The 22,932-nt window shown below is 37.7% G+C and overlaps 1 protein-coding gene across 5 annotated transcripts in view; it reads right to left on the bottom strand.

Annotated features, from left to right (window-relative positions):
* Positions 1 to 22,045, bottom strand: part of LOC104893672 (ribonuclease II, chloroplastic/mitochondrial) — a 41,332-nt gene extending 19,287 nt beyond the window's left edge. The window contains exons 1-6 of one of the 5 annotated variants that reach the window (XM_057395111.1): positions 21,585 to 22,045; positions 16,735 to 16,909; positions 16,197 to 16,310; positions 16,023 to 16,100; positions 15,824 to 15,955; positions 1,398 to 1,619 (exon numbers count right to left, since the gene is read on the bottom strand). In XM_057395111.1, the coding sequence (XP_057251094.1) occupies positions 1,398 to 1,619; positions 15,824 to 15,955; positions 16,023 to 16,100; positions 16,197 to 16,310; positions 16,735 to 16,909; positions 21,585 to 21,868 (1,005 nt within the window). In that variant the 5' untranslated portion in view covers positions 21,869 to 22,045. The remainder of the gene's footprint in view (positions 1 to 1,397; positions 1,620 to 15,823; positions 15,956 to 16,022; positions 16,101 to 16,196; positions 16,311 to 16,734; positions 16,910 to 21,584) is intronic. The other 4 variants (XM_048637455.2, XM_048637453.2, XM_010679799.4 and 1 more) reach the window with 4 other exon arrangements.
* Between the last annotated feature and the right edge of the window lie 887 nt (positions 22,046 to 22,932).

Raw genomic sequence — 22,932 nt, 5'->3', positions numbered from 1 at the left:
AACCGTGTTTCATTCACACGGTTTTGAGGAGTATTAGTGGCAAGTTTTAAAATCAGATTTCTTGCTTGCTATCCAAGGTGTTTGGTTTAGGAAAGTTTCTTTCTTGCGAGTCACAAGTTTCCACTTGTCTTGGAGCAAGTTGTTTTAAGAGTGAACATTAGCTGCCTAGATGGCATCTAAAAGTGGGAATTCAGATTTCACGAAAGTTTCCTTCTCTCTTTTCTCTCTGACGGCCAATTTTTTTCTAGGGTTTTTACTATGGAGAGCCTGTAATGGAGAGCTAGGGACTTGTCCTAGCCTAAGTAGAATGATTTCTCTTCACATAACCATTAAATTGTACAAGAAAAATCAGTTTAATGAATGATAAATCCGAAAGTCTTGTCATTTGTGCATCAAGGTTGTTGTTTAGACAGAATTTTTGTGAGATTAAGCTACGGAAAGTCACCCTTTGTTTGTAAAACTTGAGAGCTAATCTTTTGTGAGAGAAACACAATTAGTTTAGGAGTTGAGAGTTAATCTTTTCACCGACGTAAAATTTATCCGAAACCTTAGATTAAGAGCCAATATTTGTTCTAAATTTCTTATAACTATAACCTTTGTAATTCAGATTGTCTAGAACAAGAAACGAGAAAACCAATCCTAAGTTAACACGGTCATCGCATACATAACCGGAAAATAGGGGGAATTTCGGAACATAGACAAAGCCATATGAGAGATTATGATTGGCTTTCTCATTCTAGTTGTTTCTATACACACATGACTAAGAAGGCTCAATCTGTGCCATCAAAGCTCTCCTCCTAAGCATTCTAGCCTGTTCAAATTTGAAGAGGTTAATAAGTTAAAAGAGGAATATTACTATGATTTGTAATGACAACATCAGTCCTCCAGCTTAATATACTAAGGAGAAAAGGTATAGCATGCAGGTTGTTTTGTTATTAAAACATATGTTGCATCTAGGCAAACTCAAAATGTAAAGAACTTGTGGGGTAAAGGAACTAAGGAAGTATATAAGGGAAAGAAGTTCAAGAAACAAGAACACGTGAATATATGATGGGAAGTGCAGAAAAAACATTCCAACTGATGAAGCACTAGATAAAACTATGGTCCCTGCCTCCCCAGTCACTAACAATTACTCTCAGTTAAATCATTAACTTTGCTTCAGGAATGAATTCAAGCAATGACCCAATTTTCAGATTCGTTGATTTATTTAATTCCCCTCACACATGGGACGTGTATGTCAGGAGACCCAGAATAGAAAAATGGACGAACTTTTAAGTCAGACGTCAGAGAGAACAAATTGCTATAATCAATACACTTCAATAGTTACAAGGTATAGAGGATCTTTTTTTTACGGGAGGGATAGAGGAATTAAGCTGAGCTCAAGCAGAACAAATTACCGTTCCAACTGTTCTCTTTTGGATCTCAGTGCAGCATGTATCAACTGCATAAGCAGCAAGAGCTTCAACACAATCACGAATCCTCTCTTCCAGAATCCATGAGGATCTGGAAAGCTTTGCATCCATAGGTCTTGCCTTAGCAGATGATAATAACTGTATGAACTCCTGAAGTTCTTTCTCAGCAGTCTCCTTGGCAAGTCTCCTCCTCAGAAGTTCCTCGACCTAACATTTCAAGAGATATGATCCATCTAGTCACCACCAAGAGTAAGCCCTAATATAGACAAACAGACGGACGGACGAAGACAATGCATATAGAAGAAAAAGTAAATTGCATAGTTCTTACAAGGGCATATGACAGCTACTTTAATCATGCAAATAAACAACAGTGACTGTGTTTGGCAGCAAGGAAGAGCTTCGACTCGGTAAACTTGAACAAATAAAAGGTAAAAGACCCATAAAACCAACCACATATCAAGTATATTTATATATTGCCATTTGAAGCAAGCAGGATGTACAACTTGCTCCATGTGACCATGTGTGTCGTATCACATAAGAATGTTATACAAGATACAGCAACACACAAGAAAGTTTCAAATGTCGATGGACCTGATCTCGGCACATTTTCTAACATCTATGAGCTTAATGCATAAAGATGGAATTGTTCAAGAATCAGCTCAACAAGATTTTTTTTACTTCAATAAAGCATGATTGGATATTGATGCATGCCACAAGAACATTTCACCATAACATTGGGTCATACTTTAGGCTGCCTTTGCACAATGTAGTGTATCCCCGTTACATTTCACTAAAAACCTAGCTCCACAGCATTATAAAGTCTTGGGCCACTAGGAAAAAATCCATACTCCACAATTCCTTAACCCCGTAGATGCAACCCTAACTCACCCCTCCAACATGGTTCGAGAATACGGTTTTGGTCACGGTATCGGGAACGGTTGCGGTTTCGTGGGAACGCAACGGATACGTTCAACACTAACCACATCATGGTTTATTAAACTATTATTTGCACTATATATATTATAAATATAAGTTATAGAGCATTTTCTTTTTCTCCTTAGAACCACCATAAATCTAGTGATCGTTGTGTGTTTACCCCTTCTCTCTATCCATATCTTTTTATGTTGATTTGTCATTATTGGAGGAAGATGTTCGAACAGTGGGAATCTCTAGAAAAAAATTCTGAAGTAGAGTCTTGATATGTAAAATACGGGAAATGCGGGCAAAAATTTGCCTTGTCACGGTTGGGCAGACCAAATTTTAGGCTTATTTAAATCAACCAGTTTGAGATCGTCAAATTCGGTACGCTAAAGTAGTGAACCATTCCATACGGGTGAACCGAAATACCAAATTGATTCAGCCGTATTTTCAGAACCCCTGTATAAAACTCAATTGCCAAACAATCACGTACAAATTGTTATCCTATAATCTAAAACACTTCATCCACAGAATCATTCAAACAATCACCTATCACAAAATCGAAGACACTCTTGTGCATGACCCCAAACTGCATAAAAGTCGGATACTTAAATGTCAACTAGGCAGCAAACAAGAACCTGAACACACCCGAGGCAAACAAGAGACAAAGAAGAAAGGTAAGGTAATTTCAGGAAGAAACAAGTTGACTTCTGAAACAACAAGATGGCTTCAGGAAGAAAACAAGAGTCCTTCACCAGCCTGTCCAAAGTTGCCCACTATTACAATTGGTCAGCCTTATATGCTACCTTAAACCTTTCACGCATGCCAATGCAGTACTTTGACCCTTTACATCTCTAATTTTGTATTTGTAAAAAATATATAAACTTGATATTCTAAAAGTACATGTCGAGACGAATCAAACAAGACCCCACATGACTATATTTTCTCTTAACCATAAATCACAAATGATAGGCAAAGGGAATTTTGTGAATAGTGTCAAAAGTGAAAGTCTAACTATTAAAAAGAAACAGAGGTAGTACTTTGTAACTCATAAATGCAAAGGACAATCCAAATTTGCAAAAATTCTTCGATCTATACTCCTTTGTGATCGAGAAAAATGTGCCGCTTGACAAAATTATCTCCAAAACTTTTTTTTTCTTGATCAAATAGTCATCTTATTTCCCTTGGTAATACCTTGGTAGAAGTTTGTAGCTTAAGGGTGCGTTCTCTTCAACTTATTGGCCTGAAATTATCTGAACTAAATTTATTGAACTTGAACTGAACTAATTGGAACTTATTAAACCTGATTGGACCTGATTCAGCTTATTGGACCTGATTGGAACTTATTGGACCTGATTGAAACTTATTGACCTGATTGAAACTTATTAGACCTTATTGGCCCTGATTGAAACTTATTAGACCTTATTGGATCTGATTGAAACTTATTAGACCTTATTGGACCTGATTGAAACTTATTTGACCTTATTAGACAAAAAAATTGACGAGTAATAACATAAATATAACCCCTAACGAAAATACAATCCCTCAAATTTTATTATGAAGTTATAATTATTAAAATTCGTCCCTTAAAAAAATAATAATTATTAATTATCTCTTATGATAAATAATTTAGCAAATAATTTACTATTTATATATTTGCCTATACATAACTTTCACTACTAATATATTAACCTTTATTACTAACAAGTGAGAAATTGACATATGAAAAATTTATGACTAAAGTAGTAGAACTCTTTAATTCTCACTCCACTTTCATTTACTTAAAAGTAGTAGAATAATAAAATGTCATCTCTAGTTATTTAATTCATTTATAAGTTGCAAAATATTGTAATTATAATGACTATTATTGTTAACCTTATTTGACGATGATTATAATATCTTTTAATAATAAAATAATCAGCTAATAGTAATATAAATAATCAAATAATAGACAATAATACAAGAATAATACTATACATTGTGGTACTTTAATAAAAAAAATTCTAATAATAACATAATCAGCTAATAGTAATATGAATAATAAAATAATAGACAATAATGTAAATATTTAATAAAATAACACAAGTATAATACTATATAATCATTGTGGTACTTTAATTAAAATTCTAATAATCATAATCAGCGAATAGTGATATGAATAATAAAATAATGGACAATAATACAAATGTTTATTGAACATTGACTATTTGGACCTGATTAGACCTGATTGAAACTTATTACACCTGATTAGAACTTATTGGACCTTATTAGACCTGATTGGAACTTATTGGACCTTATTAGACCTGATTGGAACTTATTGCCCTGATTGGACCTGATTGCAACTTATCTGAACTTATCTAAACTTTTGGACTTGAAACTTAATTTTTTAAGTTGAAGAGAACGCACCCTAAGACAACAATGACATGTGTCAAATTATCTGCAATAGTTGAGAGTTCCTAAATAAAATTTTGAAGTATTAGACAAATGGAGACTGGAGAGTATCATTACCACGATTTGGTATTATCCATACACTAAGGCTATGTTTACTTCAATACAATACATGTTATACAACACTAACCTATAAGTTCTATAAAAGAAAATAAAAGAAAAAAATTATATTAGGGTAAATGACATCATATTACATACTATTAAAGAAAATAACAAACACCATAACAAGAAAAAAAAAACGGTTTTTTCACCAAATGCCCCCGAGTTTTCAGTTTATTCACGAGGTACCCTCGCACTTTTGAAAATACATGGGGTACCCCTCAGTTTTTAAATAATACATCCACGTGCCCTTAGTGATTAATAGCGGTTAACGCCGTTAGTTTTAACCCATATTAGACCCTAATTAACCCTAACTAACCTAACTTAACCCTAACATCTAACTAAACCCTAACATCTAACCCTATCCCAACCCTAAACTCTAATTTCAAACTCTAACCCTAACCTCACTACCACCCAACCACCACTCCTCCCCCACCCCACCACTGCAAGAGCCACCCCGTCTCCCACCCCACCCTTGCAGCCACCACCCCCTCCCCCACCCCACCCCTGCAACCGCCACCCAGGGAAAAAAAAACCCGATCGTGGTCGCGTTCGCGGGAAAGGTCACGTTGTCGTGGGAACGGCTTGTAACGGGCAAATAGAACGTTTCGCGGCCGACGCGGCGTGAATTTTTTAAAAAAATTCACATAACTATGTTTCAACTTTATTTGCATTTTTTTGGTTTAAGAAGCATTATTACAACATAATATAATCAAATCTAATAGAATATCATGTTTCATCAACTATATAATTAAATCATAGAAACAATTTGGCCAATGTTTGAAAAAAACGGATGTAACGAGGATAAAAGCGTTCTAACGCGGCGAGTTCGCGTTAGGGAACGGACAACGCGGCGAGAAGTATGTGAATTTTATTATGGCATTCCGTAACGGGATTTCGCGGAACGGCAAATCCAAAATCCGTTACAGAACGGTCGTTTTGTAACGGAACGGGAGAGTTTTAATTCCCTGCCGCCACCCCCACCCCTGTCGGTTTTCGCACCCCTTCTCCCCACCCTCGTCGGTTTTCCCACCCTTTCCCCTACCCCTGTCGGTTTTCGCACCCCTTCCCCCCACCCCAGCCGGTTTTCGCACCCCTTCCCCCACCCCTGCCGCTTTTTTGCACCCCTTCCCCCACCCCTGTTGGTTTTTGCGCAATTAGATCAGGAGAGAGAGTCGCGTTTGGGTGGCGGAGGGTGGCGGGGTGCGTGGGGGAGGGCGGCTGCGGGTGGGGGAGCTGGTGGGGGGGGAGGGGAGCTGCTGGGGTGGTAGGAGGTGTGGAGGGGTGGTGGAGGGTGGGTTAGGGTTAGGATTAGGGTTAAATAGATTAGTTAGGTTTAAAACACAAAATTAGGATTAATGACTAACGGTGGTTAACGCCGTTAGTCATTAAGGGTATTTGGATGTATTATTTAAAAACTGTGGGGTATCTCGTGTATTTTTAAAAGTGCGAGGGTACCTCGTGAATAAACTGAAAACTCGGGGGTATTTGGTGAAAAAACCGGAAAAAAAAAGACCATATGATTTTAGCAAACATATATCTTAACTTTCAATCATCAGTGTGCAATAGCCATTTAATTTTCCTATGTTCTTGTAAACTTTTTAGATTATGAATATAAAAAAGACGATGCAGCACTGCGACAAGTGTGCTGCTAAATTACTGACCATGTGTAATGTGTTGGACTGTTGGTACTTGGTAACTGGTATCGTAACATTTTACATTTCTATAATTCATATACAGATATTAATATTATTAGCTCAGAACCTTGAAAACCTTATGTGAAGCTATGACCTCAAAAGATCCTCCAAACCCTTGCCTTCCAAGTACACCACCAACGAAAACAACAAAGCCTTAACCCCAAAATGATTTGCACTAGCTAACATGAATCTTCATGAGAGATTATAGCTATGATAGAATAACCAAAAAAGTACAAGAATAAAAGTTTAAATAAAAAAAATGAGGGAGTAAACGTGAGAGGATTAAGACGAGAAAAAGTACAAGGAACTAAATACGCCGATTGAGGTATCTCTATTATATATAAGGAAAGAGAGGAGGGGCACCAAAAATTATAAACCCCATTATACCCTTAACTAACAAAATACAAATTCACCCCTCTTTTACCATCATACCCTTAATTAACAATCACATTTATAACATCACTTATTCATTAGTCTAAAAAAAATGGAAATAAAATGAACGTTCTTAACGATTTTTCATACATGTTATTACACAATCGAGCTTTTTTTTTTTTGCATACGTCGCGTGCATATAAGACTAGTTAAAAGAAAACCAATATGGGAATATAAAAATAAAATTTGAGAAAATGATATATACTTCCTCCGGTTCATATTACTCGCTACACTTTTCAATTCACGGACTCCTAGGCAATTTTTGGAGAAGAAAGAGGTAGAGAGTAAAAAGAAAAGGGACCCATGTAGAGGAGAGAGATAGAGAGAGTTTATTGCCCAAAAAGGTAGTGTAGCAAGTAATGTGAGACTTCCCACAATGGAAAGTGTAACGAGTATTATGAAACGGAGGAAGTATAAGATGTAAAGAGAAAAATAAATGTGAAAAATTAAGGGTATGATTTGAGAAAACCCTGAAAAGAAAATAATTAGAAAGTTTGAGAGAGAGTGTTTGAAATACAAGGAAAAATGTAAACAAAAACTAAATTGGTGAAAAATAAGATCAAATCAAGTCGTGTCATCGGCATAAATTCTCTATCCATTTCTCCCTATCCAACGCCAAATTTTCTTCAATCCCAAGTAAACTCATATCACTCTCGATAACCCTTTTCCAAGTTTACTTAGCTCTACCTGTACCCCTTACCCTCTCATCACTTTGCAACTCTTTAAACCTTCTAACTGATGCACCACTACATGTCCAAACCACGAGAAGCGGTTTTATCTCATCTTGTTTTGAATAGAAGTAACTCCTAGTTCCTTCCTAATCATCTCATTCCATTTCTTATGTCGATACATCCAACTTAATATACGCATCTCCACCATATTAACATTATAAACATGAGTCTATTTAATGATCCAACATTCTCTAACATATAACATCATGGACCATGCCACCATGGTATATCATCTTGAATTGACCTCGTCATCATTCATGACTATAGCAAAAAGAAACGGGCTAAGCGTAGATACATGACCTTAATAATGTCAATATATTTCCATGAAATTCCAAACACCACCACGTTGTAGATTTCAGAATACATCTCTCTTCAACCTTTTATTTAAGAGTATCAAAGCATCCATAACCTCACTAAATCAAACAGAGACAAAACAAACAGTCACAAAGATAGCACCTATGAACCAAGAGGTAGGAATTTGTCCACACCATGTTCCCAAAAATGCTTCATAGGAATATATCTATTATTTCTGCCAAATTACGGACAGTTAAGAGCAAATAAACAATTACAATTAGGTGAACATTTGACCTCAGAAATAAAACATTGAAGTTATATTATCACCTGTTCCAGCACATAATGGATCTTTTCTAATACAAAAACATACCTCTGTAATCATTTAGTTACAATATTAAGCATCAACATCACGATAAACGTTATCAAAATCATGATCCGGAATGCAGGATCGTACAATCAGACGATCTAGATTTGGCCAAACGACTTGAACCATTCTTAGAATCACGCCCATGCAGAACTGCTCATAGGATCGCGTATGATCGTTGAGGCGTTAGGATCTATTGTTTTAAAATTTTAACCCAGCCGATTTATTACTTGAACCTCTTAGACGCTAAAGATTTTAAGAGTGTCACTTTGACCCTTGAAACTAATGTTTCAGTCTTTCTCCTATCTTCTTTTCTCACTCGACACTACAACAACAACAACAACAACTAAGCCTTATTCCCAAGGTGATTGGGGTCGGCTAACATGAATCGTCAACTGGAATCGTGACCAGAGGAGATGGCATCGTCAAGAGTGATAAAAAATTTTTTTTTTTTTTGCTTTTTTTAAAACAAGGTTTACTCCAAAAAGTGTTTAGAAAAGGTTTTCAGCAAAAGGTTTTAATACCAACACAATTGAGAAAAGCAAATAAATGCAGTAATCAGACCCCTTCCTCCACATAGATACTACCCCTCTAGGTAGCACGGATACGGATACGGATACGGGAACGGGTACGGGGACGGAAAACGGCAAAATCAAAATTTCCGAAAACGGGTACGGCTTGGATTCGGCAAAAAACAAAGTAAATAAATATAATACATTTAATAAATAATACTGCCTTAAAAAAATTTCTACATATAATATTTTTTGCACAAAAAGCATTAAAATTAGGTAATTTTTTTTTTTTTTTGAGGGGAATTTAAAATTAGGTAATAAGTTTTGCACCTTCTTAGAGACTTAGAATAATAAAATATATAAGGGGTCAAAAAGAAAAAAGAAAAAAGAAAAATGAAAAAAGAAAAAAAAAATGTTAGCTGGACACCCATAAGTTATAACCTCTTCCCTAGATAAGTCAGACTATGAGAGAAAATAGAAGGTTGCAGCACTACAAGTACAACTTTACTAGAAAAATAATCAAATATGCTGTACAGTTGTACTGTACTGTAATGAGTTGATGACTCATGCTTTACCAATTACCACGGTACCACCCTTACTTTTCACTTTCTCCTTCAACTAAAAAAAGTAAATCAGACAAAAAACTGAGGAAAGGACAATTCGAGCATGATCGGCGAGCACTTGGACTGACTGCCGGCGACGATCGGCGACAAGGAGCAACGAAGAACTTTGAAGGAGTTTTCAGTTCAGGTGAGAGAGAATTTGAAATTCTCCAAAAACCCTTACCCGGTTTGCACACCACCCGTACCCAATTCTTGCCGCCGTACCCACCTTCCCAGATTCGTTTTGGGTACGAATCCCAGGCGAATCCGTCCCGTACCCGTACCCGTACCCGTACCCGGTACGGAAAACGGTGCCTGGGAGGCGTACCCGTGCTTCATAGCTACCCCTCCACCCACTTCTATCCAACGTCATGCTCTCAATCCCAAGTAACCTCATATCACTTTCAATTACCCTCAGCCAAGTCATCTTAGGTCTTCCCCTACCTTTACAATTTGATTACTCCTCCACTCTTCAATTCTTCTCACCGGTGATCTCCTGATCTCCTTTTCACATGACCAAACCATTTAACCGATTCTCCTCATCTTCTCTTCAATGGATGCAACTCCAACTTTTTCCCGGATCACTTCATTTCTTAATCGGTCCTTCCTTGTGTGGCCACACATCCACCGCAACATACGCATCTCCGCCACGTTCATCTTATGAACGTGGCATTGTTTCACCGCCCAACATTCGGTGCCATATAACAAAGCAGGCTAATTGCAGTGTGGTAAACTTTCCCTTCAATCTTTGGGAATCCGGAATCACAAAGGAATTCGGTGGCACTTTTCCACTTTAACCAACCCGCTTAATTCTATGCGCCACGTCTCCATCCATTCTCCATCCTTTTGGAGAATGGATCCTAGGTAACGAGCGTTCGATCCTTGAACCACTTTGCTATCCAAAGTGACCACCCCCGCCTCGCTGCTTGTAACCCACTGAACTTGCACTCCATATACTCCGTCTTACTTCTGCTCAATCTAAAACCACGGGCTTCTAATGTATGCCTCCACAATTCCAACTTACTCTCAACACCTTCCTTTGTCTCATCAATCAACACAATATCATCCGCAAACATCATACACCATGGTATATCATCTTGAACTGACCTCGTTATTTCGTCCATGACTAGAGCAAAGAGAAAAGGACTAAGTGCAGAACCTTGATGCACTCCGATCGTACTAGGAAGCTCTTCTGTCCTCCCCACCGTAGTCCGCACACTCGTAGTTGCCCCTCATACATATCCTTGATGATATCTATATATTTCAGTGGAACACCTTTCCTTGCCAACGCCCATCAAAGTATTTCTCTTGGTACTCTATCATATGCCTTCTCCAAATCAATGAAAACCATATGTAGATCCTTCTTCCTATCACGGTAGTGTTCCATTGTTTGTCTTATTAGGTGGATGGCCTCTATAGTCGATCTTCCAGGCATAAATCCAAATTGGTTCTCCGATATCTTTAATGTTTCCTAAGTCTTTGCTCAATCACCCGTTCCCTGAGTTTCATAGTATGACTCATTAGTTTGATTCCTCGGTATTGTTTACAATCTTGTACATCGCCTTTGTTCTTATACAAAGGAATCAAAGTACTCTTCCTCCACTCTAATGGCATTTTGTTGTGTCTCCAAATCATGTTGAGGAATGCTGTCAACCATTCGATTCCTCTCCCCCCTAAACACCTCCAAACTTCTATAGGTATACCATCTGGCCCCGTAGCTTTCTTCAATCCCATCTTTTTTAATGCTGCAACAACTTCTCCCTTTTGAATCCTCCTCATAAACTCACGATTTAACATACTTGGCGGGATGTGTACATCCCCGATGGCTTGTGCTCTGTCACCGTTGAACAAGGTATCAAAGTACGATCTCCATCTATCCTTTATCTCCTCATCCTCCACAAGCACTCTTTGGTCCACACCCTTGACGCATTTTATCTTTCTTATGTCTCTTGTCTTCCTGTCCCTCATACGCGCAATTCTATAAATGTCTTTTTCACCTTCTTTCGTATCCAATCTTGCATAAAGCTCTTTGTTTACCTGTGCTTTAGCTTCTCGTACTGCCTTCTTGGCTTCTTTTCTAGCCTCTTTGTACTTCTCATAATTCACATCGCTGCTATCTTTTCCCAAAAGTTTATAACTTTCTCGTTTGTTTTTTATCGCTTGTCTCACCGTCTCGTTCAACCAAGATGTGTCCTCACTTGGTGGTACAGTTCCTTTAGATTCTCCAAGGACCTCTTTCGCCACTTCCTTTATACTAAGTTCTATCTTTGTCCATGTCGAATATACCTCCATTTCTGTGTTACAAGACCAGATATCTTTACTAGCCATCTTAGCTAAGAAGTTCTCTTTGTGCTCCACTTGGAGCTTCCACCACTTGATTCGCGGCTCCACATTGGGTTTTCGCTTTCTTAAAGACTCCCTACCCGGAAATCAAGCGACTAGTCTATGTTGGGTGGTTGCGCTCTCACCGGTATCACCTTGCAGTTTGTATAACTCTTCCGCCAAGCATTCCTTACTAAAAAGAGGTCATCTGACTGCGTTACTTCCACTCCTATATGTCACAAGGTGAGATTCTCTTTTATCAAACCAACTGTTCATAATACTAAGACCATAGGCTAATGCATAATCTAAGATACCGCTTCCAGCTTCATTTCTCTCCCCATACCCAAAACCTCCATGAATGCTCAAAGCCAACTCGACTAGTGCCCACATGTCTGTTAAGATCCCCACCAATGATCAATTTTCATTAATAGGCACTCGTTGCACAACCTCCTCCAAATCCTCCCAAAATTGTTGTTTAATAAATGCTTCCAATCCTACTTGCGGCGCATATGCGCTTATGATAGTCACCGCCTCGCTCCCTAATACTAGCCTGATACTCATAATGCGGTCACTCTTCCTCAAATTCCACCACATCATCAATATATTCCTTATCAATAATGATGCCTACTCCATTCCTACTCTTATCCTTTCCAGAGTACCACAGCTTATAACCCCACGGGGCTATTTCTCTTGCTTTTCCACCAACCCACTTAGTCTCTTGAAGGCACATTATGTGAATCTTTCGCCTCCTCATAACCTCCACCACCTCCGCCGATCTTCCCGTCAAAGAGCCAATGTTCCATGTTCCAAAGCGCATCCTACTACCCCTACCACTACCCCTACCCCTACCCCTACCCCTACCCTACCCTGGACTAGCTTCTTTCCCGCACCCGTCCCTGATGCGGGAACCCTTGCATATTTGACACCACCCCCGGGAGCCGGGATGGCGCGCCGCTTCCGGGCGACGACCTAGCAACCCTTGCATACTTTTCACTACACCCGGGTCTATGAAGTGCAGCGCGTCGCTGAGTAGGGGATGCCCCCACGTTATTCATTTGCCGATTCATGTCATGATATGGGGCTATGTTTTACGCTGGCCGCCCCAAACCTACCGCAACTCTCCTCCTTTATCCGGGCTTGAGACCGACAGTGAATACCACACAGATACTCACCGGCGGAGACACTAGCAAAGCAAATTAGCTAGATAATGTTGTTAATTTGATTAGTTAAGCAAATAATTAGTTGATTATATCTTCCGATCCAATCTATATTTCCCTCCAAGGAAGATCGGTCAAAGCTCGACCTTTCAAGGGAGAGAGAGAGAATTAGAATATTGATTTTCTATATTTTTTCAATATGAGAGGAGGAAGAGAGAACCTCAAATTGCTGGTGTTGAATTTGATTCGTCTGTGTTTTAATCGTCCGAGATCTGAAGGTAACTATTGTGAACTTCTTTAGTCTTTTCTTATTGAATTTTGCTAACTTTTTCGAAACTGAATTTCTTTTAGCTTTTGGAGTTTCCCTTCTTTTTTTGTATGTCTGTGATAGTGTAAGATGTTCAATTTACTAAGATGTCAACCTTTATTTCAAGTTCTAGAGAGAAGAGATGAGTGTTGGATGGACCAACTATGTATACACATATACACTTATACAGTTACATGATATTACCTATTTTGCAAATTTCATAAATTAAATTAAGCTTATATTATTGTATTTGATATATCACTGGTTCATTATATATAATTTAAAGTTTGTATCCTATATTATGTTTTCTATTATTAAAAATACGAAGCTACAAATTGATATGTGGTGAATGACTACTTAATAGAATAGATGCTTAAAATAGGTATATAATTGAATTTTAATGTTGTTTCACCTTAAAAAATAACCTTAGTTACATGGACTCTTCAATTTACCTCAATTACCCTTATCAGATCCTTGACACTTGGACATGGACACAGACACTTGGACGTGGACACAGACACTTGGACACTTTTTGGGCCAAAATCATTGAAAATTTACATAGAATAGCCGAGTCAGACACTCGGCCACGTGCCCGTGGCCCAGGTAACATAGAAAATAACTATATAATTAACATGTTTGAGGATAATTACTTTATATTGCAATTTAGTAGGATCAAATGATCCAATATTTCGACCATGAGAACCCATTCCGATCCAAGGTAGAATCCTGATCTTGATAAAGTGGACCACCATGAATATTGATCTTAAAGAGCAAGTTCAACAAACTACAAAATGTTCCCTATTGCGAATCCTTACGATGTTAAAAGAATGATAAGTCCCAGGCTCCTCGTAGCATCTTCAAGGTTCCAAAACTTCAAATAGAGCCCCCCTAAAATGAGTTAAGAATTGAACTTTGAATACCAATCCTTAAAATAACCATCAAGCAAAAAGAATATTCTAGACCCATTTTGCATCCTTACAGCAAACAAAAGACCTAAATAAATGTCCCAATCACAAGTCGTCCTTGAATCCTTGTGCTCCATATTTCAACTTTCTACCTCACATTTCATTATAATGACACTCTTTTCTAAAGAGCATCCTCTTGTTAGTAAAGCTCCAAATAACTTCAATAAATCAAGCCCTCTAACTATATATGCAGGGGTAGAACTACGTGGTAGGTGACTTGCACCACCATTATCAGTCTTCATTCTCTGTCTCTCGGTCTCTTTGCGGTCAAAACCTGCCTCTCACTCTCTCACTTCTTGATTCTTTGTTATTCCAATTCGTGGCTTTATGATCTTTCTCCTCCTTCCTCTCATGCCTAATTTGTTCATTGTTTCTTTAATTTATAGGTTTTTTGCATTCAATTCATAATTTGCAATCTTGCAATTGGGAGTTCGGATCTAGGGCATCATGACACCAATTGCGATTTTGCAATTACCTATTCCTTAATGAGGCTGATGCCATTTTCACTTGCTGTTTACTTAACAATTTGTCAATTTTCTGATATTTTTATTATTTTATGCTTATTCTCTGTGCGGAATTGGTAGTAATTTTTAACCTTTATGCTATTGCCTACCTCTTGCATTCTACTGCAGGTGAAAATGCAGTCAAACATTTTCCTCACATGAAAAGTTTTTGAGAGAATGTTCTGTTTTGATTTTTGAGCATTGATTTGTTATTTTAGTTGTATAATTGCAATGTATAAATAAGAATGTATGCAAATTGCAATGACAATTGGAATTCGAATTGTGAGTTAATATTAGACTACATTTTGTGTGATTGTATCTAGACTTCGTGAGTCGCCTTTGAGGCGACACTATATAGAATTTAGAGGCGCCCGACAAGATTTTTTTATAGGTAGTTATTGATTGATTGGTGAACGGTAGTGACCCACCACCATAAGATCCTGATCAGCCACTGTATATATACTTACTTCATTTTTATTTTTTTTGTGTCCTTCCTATTTGGAATTTTACTGAGAGACAAATAAAGTCAGAATAGGAAGAACATTTTGAAACTGAGGGAGTGTAAAAGAGGAACTAGTAAACAGCATAGTTACATAAGCATGCCCTATCATATAATAAATTCTGAAGTTTTTTTAAAAAATAGTGTTTTGGAATGTTATACTACCTCCGTTTCACAATACATGCACCATTTGCTTTTTCACATACTCCCACACACTTCTTTCAACATTAATATCTCTAGTTGCGTATACGTAAAATAATTAAAAGTTGATATTTAGAATCCTCGCATTGAGACATATTTAATAAGATCTCACTTGACTATGTTTTCTTTTTTTTTTTACTTGATGGTGAGAAATATTGTCAAATTTGGTTGATGAATAGCAAATGAGAAATGGTGCATGTATTGTGAAATGGAGGTAGTATGTTATTTAGGATAAAGGAAAGCATAGGGATCGATAGTCAATACGCTACCTGCGTTTCTTATTATTTGCAATGCTTTGACTTTTGTTTATTCGTATACCAACCTTCACTGGAAACCTTTAACTATAAAACAATGTTTTACCTGATCAATAGGTCGAGGAGCATACACAGAACAATAACCTTTAGTCTCCATCATGGAGAAGTAGATCTCATCCTTTGAGAGCAGGAGATGTGCACAATAGCTCTCAAGAGGTTCAGAAGTACCATAAATAATCTGTATAATGAGATAATATAGTTAAGAGAATATATAGGACAGAAAATTAAGCAGAGAAATGTAGTACCTCCGCCAACTCCTTTGGAGTCACTGAGTTATTCTTCTCAAGCAGCTCAGCCCAAGCAAGCTCAAGCAGAGATGCATCCTGCATCAATAGATTTTACATCTTTACGTTTAAAGTACAGAAACAGAAAAAAGAAGACTAACTTCCTCATCAGGAGTTGCTACAGAAAAGACGAACCAAGTTATCCTGAGCTTTCTGAATAAACTCTGGAATTTGGGTATGCTCAAAATTCTCAACACCGGGAACAACATAAGTTATTTGTTGTGGTTTTATCGAGCATGTCGTACCATTCTGCTTATAATCAAAAAGTTACAATGAAACGTGAAGACGAAATCATAAAGGAAAGACAAAATCAGCGCACCCTCAAAAAACGAAAATGTTATATGATGCCTTCATTTCACAATACATGCAACATATTCCTTTTTGAGATGTTTCATAAAACTTGCAACATTTCTTTGTTTGGTAAACTTCTTATCCAAAAAGACACTTGTGCCCTCACTTACCCCCACCCATGTACCCCCATGTGCACTACTTTATTCTTAATCACATGGGCAATAAAGACTAATTGCAGTCTCTGTCTCCTCTTCCTTTGTTCATGTGCCACTTTCCTATGTTGCATGTATTGCGGAGTAGAGGTGGTATACTTCATGATGGAAGGAAAAAGAATCATGAACTTTCTAAAATTCCACATATTCTTCATTAGTTCTACATGAACCTGATCAGACACCATCCAGTTCTTCTTTCCATCAGGTTTTTGAACAACTGCTAGCAATACCCTCTCAGTATCCTTTTTGAATTCCAACAGCAAACCTCCTCGAAGTTCCTGCTTTTCAAGCTTGTCTTTAAGAAGCTCCCCATTGCTTGTCGATTCCAGCCTACAAGGAAAACACCTATAATTAGCAGGGAGCAAGGCTCTTTGTTAGAATTTTGCTAAACATGTATAAGATATTGTGTTCAGAAGATCCAACAAAAGACTACATGCATAAATAATATGACAGCATTACCACCTTCCCCCCCCCCCCTTCCACACACCCCTTTCCTTTTCAGATATTGCTTTACCCTTGATTCCATTGTTGATGAAGACATTTACAATTGAGGTCAAAGATCACAGAAATTTTCACATCAGGAAGTGCATATTTTGTATTATAACTAAAGATTAATCCCAACTAGCACCTAGTCTGCCATACATCAAAAGAGAAACATCAAGACATATATCAGTATATGATGAAAGTTTCATCACAGTTGCCATCAAATACAGCTGTTAGAGATATTTTAAACTAAAAAGTCAGCCAAAATTGACCAACTAAAGCCTCTCTAAAATTGTTATACTACCGAATTCAATAAATACAGCATAACAGCTTGTCATAAAATTCCAACAGAGATCTCTCTCTCCATCTCCCTCCCTCACCCTCCCTCTCCCTCCCTCCCTCCCTCTTTCGCCCTCTCTTTCTCTTCCTCTCTCTTCCCCCCTCTCTCTCCCTCCCTCTTTCTTCCCCCCTCTTTCTCTCCCTCCCTCTCCCTCTCCCTCTCTTCCCCCCTCTCTCTCTCTCCCTCTTTCTCTCTCTCTCTCTCCCTCTTTCTGTGTCTCTCCCTCCCTCTCTCTCTCCCTCTTTCTGTGTCTCTCCCTCCCTCTCCCTCTCCCTCTCCCCCTCTCTCTCTCCCTCCCTCTCTCTCCCTCCCTCTCTCTCCTCCCTCTCTCTCCCTCCCTCTCTCCCTTCCTCTCACTCTCTCTCTCCCTCGGAAAAAAAAAAACACATTTCATTGTCTTTACCCTCTCTTGCCTTCTTCCTCAAGCTAAAGCTAACTTACTCCCTCCCCTTAGGCCAGTTCATTGCCGACATATATCACAGCAAGACACACCAGTACTTCCTTAAAGAACAAAACATTGAACAAACTTATTAACCCTAATGAATTAATAAGCAAAAGATATTCATCATATAGCATATTCTCTAATTACACGTGTTTTGACGTCAGAGCCTCCTCACTATTATTCAGAGGAAACATGGTGAACATTGAAACATCCTAATTCTAACAAACCCTAAACTTGCTATAGTGAGAGAAGGATGACATCAACATGCAATGAACTAGCATTAGGAGTGAGGGCTAATTTACAGATTATCGGTAGAAGTTAGTCATGGGGTAGCTTGGGGAATAAGCTAGGGAGTTTGTTAAGGGACAACACTATATGTAGTGTAGTTAGAAAAAAATGTGTTGATTATTGATGAGATTTTGGTGATATTTTAAGAGTTCAATGGGAGAGAACCAGCCTCTTGAAAGCTTGCAATCATCACTTTATTTGGCTGTCATTTCAGCTTATTAATCCAATCGTCAACATGTTTATTTTGTAAATGTCCTAAAAATAGAAGTGAAACGGCTAAAAGGCATATGCCTTATTCTTTCTGTCAAGAAGCAAACCGCACTTAAAATGAATGAGACAAGGCCTGAAATTGGACCCCTTCATTTCAAACCCATTTATGATTCAATTTCTGATGATAGATTCTCTAATGGGCTCACTAATTCTAAACCCACTTCCCCACCACCAATTCTGAAACCCATTTTCTCCATTCCTTCTAATGCCTCCACTCTTTTGAACCTCCAGCCCACTACACAGAAAAGAGAAAGGGCCTGAATCTGCTTTTACTAAATCCAAGCCCCATCTCACCTCCTGTTCTTTCACTTCCCATTTTCATCCCTTGAGCCCAAAGTTCCTCCAAATTGCACACCCACTTTTGAAAACCTTGCATCTAAAACTAAACTCACTTCTCCTGCTTTTGTTCCTAAACCCCAACCATCAAACCAACTTCCCCTCACCACATTCAAAATTCCGGTTCTATCTTTTCCTCCCCACCTCACCCAGAACTTTCTACTCTACCATGGCAGCTTCCGTTTACCTGCCACATTCAACAAACAGGGGCTTGAACTTCTAAGGCAGCAATACTTTTGCAAAAGCATTGCCCCACGTTGCCAAGGCTGAGCATCGAGTGCTAACTACTACATGCACCTATATTCCTGACTACTACATTCAACAAAGAGGTGTTTTAGACATTATGTGTAGAAGTTAGTTATCAGTAGCTTAGGGAATAAGCTAGGGAGGTTGTTGGGGCAAAATCACTATATATAGTGATAGTTAGAGAGAGAAAATTGTTGAATATTGATGAGAATTTTTGTGAGCTTTTAAGAGTTCAATGGGAGCGAACAAGCTGGTTGAAAGCTTGTAATAATCACTTTATTTTGCTGTAATTTTAGCTTGTTAATCGAATCTTCTTCTTCTTTCTATATTTCTGCCATTAATGATGCTTAAGCTATGTTAATTTATAGCACAATAGAATCGGTTGATTTTGACATAAAGAATAGCATCCCGAATTCTTTTCAAAAGTAGAAGGAATTCAGAGTATTATAAAAAATAAAAAATAAGATGCCTTGAGGAAATGTCCCTGAATTAACTTCTTTGCTTAATATTCAAATAATCATGAAAATGGATAGAAAGTGTGTTAGTCTATGCCATCCCTGATCCAATTTATCTATAGATGCTAGTGAACAGAAGTCGCTGGCCACTGATTGACTCAGAGTGCTTCCTCTTATCAGCGTGTTCTTTGCTTTGTCTTGTGGGAAGCAATGACACAACTGACTCGAAAGCAATTCATCAATGCCACTGGTTGAATTCAATATGTGCAAAATGATTTCCAGGGTGTATAAAAATACAGGTGTCATATCATCTCGATTAGATAGGGAATCAAGGAACATAGGAGTTCTACCAAACTAACCAAGGTTCTAAAAAGAAATGAGCATAAGCAGCTAGAGCTGGAAACATCAAGAAGGGTCCCAAATCAGCCTTACCAACTCATAATACTAGAATAAACCTCTCAACCAACCCCGACAAAACCCTTGATCAACTCATTACTAACTACCAGGATTTCTCTCTTACCTTTTAAAAGTTCGCAATACACGAGATTGATACCAAGACAATTTCCAGTTACAAGGGGAACCCTGAGGCAGACTCAAGAGACACTATAAGACTCAATTCCACAACCAAAGAACTAAGCCACAAATTGTAAACTCAACACCTAGCCAACTCAGAAAGATACACTTACAAAGTAATCCTCAAACCTGCCAATGGCGCAAATATGAAAGGGAAGCTTAAAAGATCACTTCTCCGACAACAGTTTATCAATGTGTAATTAGCAAATAGTGAGAGATCATTACATTCTGAGTTTCAACATACTCTACTTTGTCTTTTTCTCTTTCTCCTCATTCTTGCCTACGTGCACCTATATTCTTTTCCTATGATTGACTCTTTATACACTTAGAAGTTCTCATAAGAAACTAAAACATAAACAACCAGTATTAGTCCTACTATCTAAAAGTAAATAGCCTTACACCCTTACCCATGCTACTCAAAAGCTACTTCTACTAGAGAGGTTATTTTGAACTAAAGCATCACATGAAACTAAATGCCAAGTTACCGAATTTATAGTTGGATCATAGAAATACTTAGGCTGCATACTGGAGCTATGGGAAATTGAAGCTAATCCCACGAAAGTGAAGGCATTTACAAAAAATCATAGCCAATTAAAGGGTACGCAGAAAAGTAGAGGTTTCACACCTGCACAAGGTATCTGGTATTTATTGTCACAATATGTGAAGATGCTCAAGAAGACAACAAGCTTAACAAGCATTAAAATGGCTCAGCAAGATATTCATAGAAAATTTCCCTAGTTAGCAAGAATGAAGGCCACAGATCCCCACTATTCATATTGTCAACTTCGGCTAAAGTGGATGTACTTCTCGCTACGAAAATTACGCATAAAACCATGTGCAATTCATCGCGTCACAATGCCATGCCACACCAATCTGCAAAAACTCCCTTGCCCTCTCTAGATTAACTAAAATCCCTATTCAATTTATGCACAGTATGATATGTCTTGCCTTAATCATCGGAAAGGCATACCTCAAATCATCCCAACTACACATTTCCCTTTTCTAGCAGGAATGCTAGAATGGTACTCGAACACTACCATTACAACCAGCACACAGCAAAAGGATCATGTTGAACCAGTATAGTTAGTAGAGCTCAGGCATCATTTTTACATGTCGCATTCACTTCCTGTCGCCCCCAATCACTCAATTTCTAACTAAAACAAAACCACCTATTAAAGTACATTGTTTCTGCAGAAATTGTTGCATCCTCGTGTTTCTTTTGACAATCTTCTTTGATACAAAATTATGGCTTATCGATTAAACATCATGCAGCCGTATCTTCCTTATGAACACAACACATTAAAATTTATGAGAAAAATGAATATTGAAGACAAATTATCCAAAGCCAAAAGCAGCCAAATAAAGCCAATTAAGTCGATGCTATCAATAATGCATTGGCTCTAGAACTACTTATTGCCTTCCAGTGTACTATATCTCACTTATACTCATATCAGATACGCAAGAATGTTACTATATATAAATTCACACAATACCAGCAGCAGCAGCAGCAACAACAACAACAACAAACATAACATCAAATGGTGACAAAAATCAATGAAAAAGAAAGGAGAAATGCGAATAGCTTACTTGTTAGAGAATTGAACCCTCATCGTCCTACGTCTTTCGTGAAGCTCCTTCAAGACACTGTCAACTAAACTGTGACCATCAGAAACTCCGAGTTTTCCTCCATAACCATTGAAATGAAGCTCGAAGCGACACTTAGAAGGTAGAAATCCTAATTTAGAAGGTGTCCTTGAATGTGTAGGTCGATATTGATGGAAAGAGCAGAAGAAAGAAGAGAGAGAATGAGAAGAATTGGCAGATGAGCGAATGATACAAGAGCTATGGACAGTACGAACCCCCAACATCATCTTCTGCAAAAATTTTAGAGAGAGAGTAACAGGAAGGAGTATTTCATGTGGAAGTGTGAAGAGAGAAGATAGAAGATAGCCGCGGTGCAACGGGGAGACAACTCCGCTAGTGCTAATGGAGGCTTGAAACTTGTTAAGTTAGGGGGGAATTCTGTTCTTGCTGCCAGATATGTTGATAAGCGCGGTAAGATAACAAGTCTGTTTCATCAAAGTAGGGTGCACCAAGAACATTGTACGCCCAAAAACAACATACCATTTATTTAATAGAATATGAATTTTTTTTAACAACTTTTTTAATTTAAAAAAAAATACACCATTTAAAATTAACGAACATATAAATTTATATTTATAAAAAATCAAAAGTTATAATGAGAAGAATATATAGTAAATGATCATCTATACTTACGGTAAAAGAACATATACCTTTTAAAATAAAATTTTAAAAAAGAATCTTTGGTTGCAAAGTTTAACGAAAAAAATAACAATAATTTTTAAAAATTACAGACTCTAAAAATGATAAAATGGCCTAGTTTAGAAAAGGGTGTACCATGCTCTACATTTATTTGCGTTGTTTCATCAAAACCCCCTTTCGCTATATAATTAATCTGAACTACGTCCGAGACGGTCCATAACCCGTCCAGTCCTGGGGTGCATCTTGGTATCCGAGCCAAAAAATCGTCGGAGGTAGGATCTGCCGATATTAAGCCTAAAACAGTCTAATTACTCATACTAGTACTACTAATAGTGTTAAAATTAGGATGGGTTGCTATTCCGTCCTTTTGTGGTTTTGTTTCTTAGTAACTATGATGTACATCTTCACTTCATACGTGAACTTGCACTTCACTACAATTGCTTGATAACTTCTACTTTATTTTATAAGAATAGTTATGTTTTGTTTATTTAAAAGAAAATCTATTATCTTTATATGTACTAAGTTTAGTTTAACTATCTAGTGTTAGTACTTTTCACTAAAAGCTACCTACATCATATAAAATATAATTTTTTGAGTTTAGTAGTTAAGAACTTGCACTAAGTGTTGGTCAGCCCTTGTTAAATCTGTTAGT

This window comes from Beta vulgaris, chromosome 5, assembly GCF_026745355.1.
Source record: "Beta vulgaris subsp. vulgaris cultivar EL10 chromosome 5, EL10.2, whole genome shotgun sequence".
Taxonomy (NCBI): domain Eukaryota; kingdom Viridiplantae; phylum Streptophyta; class Magnoliopsida; order Caryophyllales; family Amaranthaceae; genus Beta; species Beta vulgaris.
Note: the sequence above shows the minus strand (reverse complement) of the source record. Positions and strands in the feature narration are given on the sequence as shown.